General features: G+C 41.2%; 1 protein-coding gene and 1 long non-coding RNA gene across 2 annotated transcripts; both read right to left on the bottom strand.

Moving 5' to 3' along the window:
• Positions 1-1,500: 1,500 nt before the first annotated feature.
• LOC113759163 lies at positions 1,501-2,334 on the bottom strand. Its single transcript, XM_027301730.1, has 2 exons — positions 2,202-2,334; positions 1,501-2,003 (listed from the first exon to the last, which is right to left on the bottom strand). Exons 1-2 carry the CDS (start codon positions 2,332-2,334, stop codon positions 1,501-1,503), a joined length of 636 nt encoding a protein of 211 aa, XP_027157531.1.
• Positions 2,335-3,614: 1,280 nt separating this feature from the next.
• On the bottom strand, positions 3,615-6,887 carry LOC113759165. Its single transcript, XR_003467006.1, has 3 exons — positions 6,671-6,887; positions 4,801-4,879; positions 3,615-3,655 (listed from the first exon to the last, which is right to left on the bottom strand). It is a non-coding gene; the product is annotated as an uncharacterized LOC113759165 (long non-coding RNA).
• Between the last annotated feature and the right edge of the window lie 464 nt (positions 6,888-7,351).

Here is a 7,351-nt window from a genome sequence, read left to right as displayed (position 1 = left end):
TGGCTCCTGAGAGCCACCTGTATCCTTCCTATGTGAATCATTGGTTCCTTTACTTTATATCTGGCATATGTACTTGATTTGTTAAATGTGAAATGCCATGATTTTATTGCTATATGTCAGGTACCTCATTGAGCGCAAGCTCACCCCTTTCTGTCCTTTTTGTTTTCCTTACAGGAAAATAAATACTTTTGGACTAGATTTGACAATTGGTTGCCGAATTGAGCTAGTTGAACATATCTTTTGTGTAGCTCCTTGATTGAAACCCTAAATGTACTTTTGGGTCCGTTTCTTTTGGATTTGGCAAACCGTACATGTATCCACTTTTGAGTCACTTTGGTATGCCCCTTTGGGTTGTATATGCTTAATTTCGAGATGTAAATATTTGCTTGACGTTTGGTTGGATTTTGACAGGTCGGTTACTATTCATAACCGACTCCGTTTTCATTTTTTTTATTTTGTGATTTTGACTTGTTTACGCGCGTTTGTATGTTCCGGAACGTATTAGATCGCTCTAAACTGAACGACTGAGTCCCGGCGAGAGTTGGGCAGGCAGTCCGCCGAACCCTTTGGTTCGCCTTAGGGTGAGGTGGGGCTGTCACACATAGGCTATCACATTCTGGTTTTGCATCAATACACACCCCAAACCTTCCCTCGAGGCATCAGTATAAACAATGAAACTGTCCTTACTGTTAGGCAAGGCCAGAATAGGGGCCATGGTCAACCTTCGCTTCAACTCTTGGAAACTATACTCACATTTATCACTCCACAGAAACCAACCACCCTTCTTTGTCAAATTAGTTAAAGGACTGGCAAGTTTCAAGAAATCTTTGATAAATCGACGGTAATAACCTGCCAACCCTAGAAAACTCCGGATCTCATAAATCGACGGTAATAACCTGCCAACCATAGAAAACTCCGGATCTCAGTGGGATTGTCAGGTCTTTTCCACTCAGTTACTGCCTCCACCTTCGCCGGGTCTACAACAATTCCCTCTTTTGAAATCACATGTTCCAAAAAAGAAACTTTCTCCAGCCAAAACTCACACTTACTAAATTTGGCGTACAACTGGTGATCCCTCAGGGTTTGCAAAACCAACTTTAGGTGTTGCACATTCTCCTCACGGGTTTTCAAGTAGACCAAAATATCATCGATAAACTCAACGACAAATCGGTCCAGGTAGGGTTTGAAGACCCGATGCATTAGGTCCACGAAAGCGGTAGGGGCGTTGGTCAGTCCAAAGGGCATAACAGCAAATTCGAAATGCCCATACCAAGAATTGAAGGCAGTTTTGGGCACATCTTCCTTTCGGATCAATAATTGGTAGTACCCCTGTCGAAGGTCTAGTTTTGAAAAGAACACTGCACCTTGCAACTGGTCAAACAGCTCATCAATGTGGGGTAGTGGGTACTTATTCTTAATAGTCACGTTGTTCAACCCTTGGTAATCAATACATAACCTCAAGGTTCCGTCCTTTTTCTTAACAAAGAGAACGGGTGCCCCCTAAGGAGACCCACTCTCACGAATAAACCCTCGCTCCAGAAGGTCTTGCAACTGCAACTTCAACTCCTTGAGTTCAGCAGGTGCCATTCGGTATGGGGTTTTAGAGATAGGTGAAGTCCCCGGTAACAGGTTAATCTCAAATTCTATCTCTCTTTCCGGCGATAGGTTTACTAATTCATCGGGAAACACATCCGAATATTCACCCACTACTGGAACATCTTCTACTTTTAACTTATCGCTAGGAGTGTTTATAAGAAAGGCCAGGAACCCTTGCGCCTCTTTACTCAGCAATTTCCTAACCCGATTACCCGAGATCATTGCAGATGAGGCTAGACTACCCCTCACATCTAACCTTAAAGTCGCCTCCCCTGGAATATGAAATTTCACTACTTTCCTCTTACAGTCCAGTTGGGCATTATACCTAACTAGCCAGTCCATGCCCAATATCACGTTGTACCCCTTAATGGCCAAACTTATCAAATTCCCCAATAACTTTCTCTCTCCTACCCAGATTTCACAATTTACATACATTTTGCTAGTAACCAAACACTGGTCCCCCGTAGGAGTACTTACTTCTAAATCATATGGCAAACTAACAGGGGTGATATCAATTCCACACATGAAATCAGCATTAACAAAGGAATGGGTGGCACTGGGGTCTATCAAAATCCTAGCTAGACGGTGGAAGACAGGAATCGTACCTTCCACCACCTCCACTGAATCAGGGACAGGGCGTTGCTCGATAGAATACACCCGAGCAGGCACCTTAGGTTTCACTCCTTCCACTTTCGACTGTTCCGAGGTAGCCTTCGATGATTGCGTAGTCCCTCTCATCTCCCGAGGTTGGACCGGACAATTGGCGATTTGGTGTTCCGCGCTCCTACAGCGTAAGCATTTCCTCTCTTTCCTCCAACAATTGTTCTCCGTATGGTTTGGCTTCCCATAGAAACCACACGGCCCACGAGAAACAGTAGCTGAGCTCCCCTGGGAAACACTCCTCTGTTGATCTCGTCCAGTTTGGCCACCTCTTGGCGGAATACCACTTGCTGTACCAAAAGTCGTCCCCCTCCGGCTCCCCTTCCAAATTTGGGAGGGGTACTCTTCTCCCCTTGAGTAGAACTACCTCCCGAGAGCCCACGTTTTCGAACCTGGAAGTTCCTCACTTGGAGCCTTGCGTTCTCAGCTCTCAAAGCCTTCTCCACTGCATCACTAAAAGTAGTGATCTGGGCTACAGCCAAGTCCTTTTGGATTTCTACGTTAAGCCCCTGAATGAAACGTCTCACCCTCCTTTGTTCCGTTAGAATAAGTTCAGGAGCAAATTTCGACAAGCGGGTAAACTGGCTCTCGTATTCGGCCACTGATTGAGTGCCTTGGCGAAGTCGAATAAACTCGTCTTCTTTCTTCTCCTGGATGAAAGGCGGGAAGTACTTAGCACTTAGCATTGAACTCTCTCACGAAGTTCACCCATGTTCTTGGCATCTGCTCTCTCTCCCACTTGGTTCGTATAATATTCCACCAAGAACGGGCGGCCCCTTCTAGTTGAAAGACAGCAAAAAGTAACTTGCCTCTCTTCTGAATAGTGTAGCACAGCAAAAATGTCTATCATCTTCTCCAACCACTGTTCGGCCACGTCTGGATCGGGCCCTCCAAGAAATTTTGATGGAGAAAATTTTTGAAACCTTTCGAGAGCTCGATCCTCGCTCTCTACAGGATTTCCAGGGTTTCCGGGATTCCCGACAGGTGGGTTAGGGTTGTGGCCCTGATGTTTCACAACATGTGCTAGGAGATCAGTCATCCGCTGGATAACAGCGGCTACCTGAACTTTGGGATCAATTTGGGGTTTAGGGTTTGGTTCGGGCATGGTTTCTGTGACGCCCCCACTTCTCCCTAAGGCGAACCAAAGGGTATCTGCGGAACGCCTGCCCAGCTCTCGCCAGGACTCACTACAATCCATCATTCAAAAGCTCGAAATACTTTAAGTAACTTCAATACATAATTAAAGTACTTCAAATATCTCACACTTACAATTATGTAGCTTTCAAACTTAAATACAACCCAACGGAAAAGGGTACAATAGCCATCCGTTATAATATAATTTAAAGTTTTCAAAAGAAAACAATCTAGTACTACTCACGAGCACCCTTGGTCTCGAACCCTGTAAAAGAAATCCACAACGTGGTATGAGCTACACAGCCCAGTGAGATTCCAAGACACTCTAACAGTTCAAATAAATCAAGTAAGTTGGGCATATCATATGCATGGTTCAAGGTTACACAATGGCATGTTATCATGAGGTGAAATCATTGTACGGGTAATTTGAGACATTTATCATGGTATGAGACATTAGCATGTATAGTTCACGAGTGATTGGAGCTTATTACAAGCATAGCTCAGGATTTCATGTTGGCATTTTAGCACGAAACAATCATCATGATACCAGGTAAACATATACTGTAGGATACGGTGTTCCAGTGGAACTCTGTCGGTCATCTGCACCTTATGACTTCCGGATCCCCTCGGTTTGACTGGCCATCACCTTATCCCTCCAGTGGTAATACTCGAGTATACCGAAACGGTGTCCCAAGGTTCCAACCTACCCGACCGAGCCCAGTCCTGGCTCGAGTAGGTTAGTAACGATGAGCAGGGCCCAATTCAGCTTAGAGCTTACAACATGCACAAGTAATCAAGTAATTCGGCAAAAGGTAAAATTCATCATTTGAGTAGGTCGAGTGAGGTAAAGTACACACTCGCCTAACAATGATGGACAACTTCATATAACATGTGATTCATGATAATCAAGTGATCAAGTAAGTTGGTGATTACGTAAGCAGATAATCAAGTAAGCAAGTAGCCGAATAGATTAGAAAACGGTAAGTAAACATGGTTAACGGTAAACGGTTAACGGTGGTAATTACGGTTAATTGGTAGACATATGTCATTTTAATAGGCCACCATTGGCCGTTTTCACTTTTTCCACATAAGAGTCGAGGAGATTCACTCCAACCGACTTATGCTGTCATAGCATAATTAATCATTTAAACACATCATGTAGATATGCTCTCCAAGCATTTCATATCTAATATTTCAAGTAATCACATAAATATGCTCTTTAAGCATTTCATATCGAATAGTTCAAATATACATATTTCAGGTATTTCATGTCGAGTAATTCAAGTATACCTTATTCAGATATGCATGAGTGTGGTAAATACTTAACATATAGCACTTAACACTTAATAATCATGGGTTATGCATGTCATAGACTTATTCCAATTACGTATTCCTATATGGAACACTCACCTATAGCAACAAGAGAGTAATACTCAAACAAATGTCTAGACGTCCACTTCGAGTTCCTCTTGAAGGTCCCCTTGAGCGCCTGGGCAAATAACCATCAACTATTATACACTATCACTTAGAACCCCTACTTATCAAAGAAGGTTATACAATCTAAGGGAATTCATTAATTGGGCCTTAATTATTAATAATCGAGGCTCAAGAGTAAAGTTTTAAAGTCTACAGAGAGAGACTAATATTTTCCATGAAATCGAGTTCAAAATGTTCAATCGGTATCGAGAAAAGAAGGCAAGTTTCCAAAATCTCATTTTCTAAGAAATTGACAAATTTCAGCTTTGGGTGTCAATTTTAGAAAAATCGTATCTTGCACTATGTAGGTCCAAAATTGGAAAGCTTGATACCGTTGGAAACTTCTTCAAAAGCGCTAAAAGTTCCTAGAAGATACTTTTCCATGATTCCAAACAGAAGGTATTCAAAAATTGACTCAAAGTTGCTGCTTGGGACCATTTAGACAGTTTCGGGGTTGGTTTTTGACCATCTTTGAAAATCCGGCAAAATTCATACAATACGAACTAACCTCCGAAATTTAGAACTCAATTAGAGCTACAATCAAAGTTTAAAACAAAATAAACGGTACAAGAATTGAAGTTTTGAGCGCCAAGATATAGCAGCTCAAAGTTGGCTAAAAATTCCTCCTCGATCAAGAATTTCCAGATTTAAACATGAACTTTGGGACTTTGTTTGAACATCTAAACAGACTCGAAATGGCACCAAATTTGGTATGATTATACTACCATATAAGGGCTATTCCTCTGTCAAATTTCATAGAAAAATATGCACGGAAAGTCACTTAACGAAATCACTCAAGTTTCCAAATTTTTAAGGCAAAGCTGCCTCGTGTATGAAAATTTCCTTTTTCTAAACTTTTGACCAAGGGAAGATACCTAAAACATGTCTCGTTTATGATAATCAGGTCTAGCAAGAATTCAAAATACATTTGATAGGTGATTTACATCAAGAATTTCGAAATAACAAGTCCCAAGTCATTGTTAGTTACAAATCTGTCCAAGTGGAAAATTCTATCACTGTAGCTGTTTCAAACTTTGGCCACAACTCACTCAATTCAACTTGGAATTGGGCGTGGTTGATGGCGTTGGAAAGCTCTCTCATAAAGCTGAATTTTCTCAGAAGAAACCATTTTCAAATTCCATTCACAAACAGCTCGTTTTTGAGCATGAAGATACAAGTCCTGTCCTGTCTCCTGGAGAGAAACGAAACAGGACAGTGATTTTCAATCGAATGGTGTTGCTCACTCAAGTGGAACTAGAATGTACATTTGGTACCAATGGAAAGATGGGAATGTCTAGTTTCAAATGCCACCGACGGCACTCAATTTCGACATCGGAGTAAAGAGTTATAGCCGATACAAGATGACTGCCTGGGCAATACGGGATTCATTTTCCAGTTTTGCTAACTTTGGAAATCAACTCATTTAACCAACCAAATCATGTTATTTTTCAATGAAATTTTGTACACACTCCCAATAACATGTAAACAATATAATCAAGTCATTAGAACCTCAAAATTGTGCACAAAAATGGTCGGACAAGGCAGGGGTAAAACGGTCACTTTTGCTCCAAGCACCTCCTATGATTTTCTACCAACAATACAACATTAATCCACTAATTTAAGCACTAAATCACCATTAAATCCATCATCAAGCATGAGATCAGTCCTCAAGACAAAGGTGGGAGTTCATAGAGCCCACCCATTTCATTTTACACCATAAACAAGCTACCCAAATGCAAATACTACCTTATACATGTAAGATGATCTTCATAAAGCAAGATTTAAGTGTTGGATTAACACCTACTTGATTAGAGGATGAAGGCAGAAATTTCGGCCCCTTAGATGCTCAAGAAAACCATGGATAGCAGCTCCTTTTCTTAGCTCAATGGGATCTCTAAATGTTTAGTTAAGTGTAGTTCGAATTTGGAGTGAATTGGAAGAGGTTTGATGAAGATTTGATGAAGGAAAAATGAAGAACTTGGTCTTGTTTTTCCTTGGAGTTGCACGGCTGGAATGAAGAAGGAAAAGAAGAGTTGCACGGCTGTTTGAGGTGATAAAGTGGAGGGTTTTGATCTGGTGTGATGCACCCATGTGAAACTAAAATGTGTGGCTCTCATTGATTCAAAGGTTAACTCTTTTTCCCGCGCGTTTCGTGTTCGATTCCTCTCGAATTTGTTTCACTGGTGCACTAAACCTCTAATGCACTTATATTCATATAAATATTATTCACTCTCAATCGTCCCAAAATAAGGGTCTAAAGTTCCTGAATTTAAATCGCGCGTGTGAAAACGCGTATCTCCAATTTAAGCGCGATAACGCGAAACTTCCGAGAAATTCTTATAACGATAGTACTAATAATTATCACTTGAGTATTTAAACATTAAAATACCGAATTTAAGTCCATTGTACATGTCTCCAATATTCCAAACTTATTGTACTCTCAAGCGGATAAAATCTCCAAGCACTATTCACTATTTTTACTAAA

The sequence above is a fragment of the Coffea eugenioides genome, unplaced genomic scaffold (assembly GCF_003713205.1).
Source record: "Coffea eugenioides isolate CCC68of unplaced genomic scaffold, Ceug_1.0 ScVebR1_95;HRSCAF=445, whole genome shotgun sequence".
NCBI lineage: Eukaryota > Viridiplantae > Streptophyta > Magnoliopsida > Gentianales > Rubiaceae > Coffea > Coffea eugenioides.
The sequence above is the reverse complement of the archived record's forward strand: the minus strand, read 5'-3'. Positions and strand labels throughout refer to the sequence as shown.

Excerpts from the sequence above, each read along its gene's own strand:
- LOC113759163 (XM_027301730.1), bottom strand. The coding sequence starts at position 2,334 with ATGAGAGGGACTACGCAATCATCGAAGGCTACCTCGGAACAGTCGAAA. Across the intron at positions 2,004-2,201 it reads TTCAGTGGAGGTGGTGGAAG|GAGAGAGAAAGTTATTGGGG; the intron begins GTACGATTCCTG and ends AAATCTGGGTAG.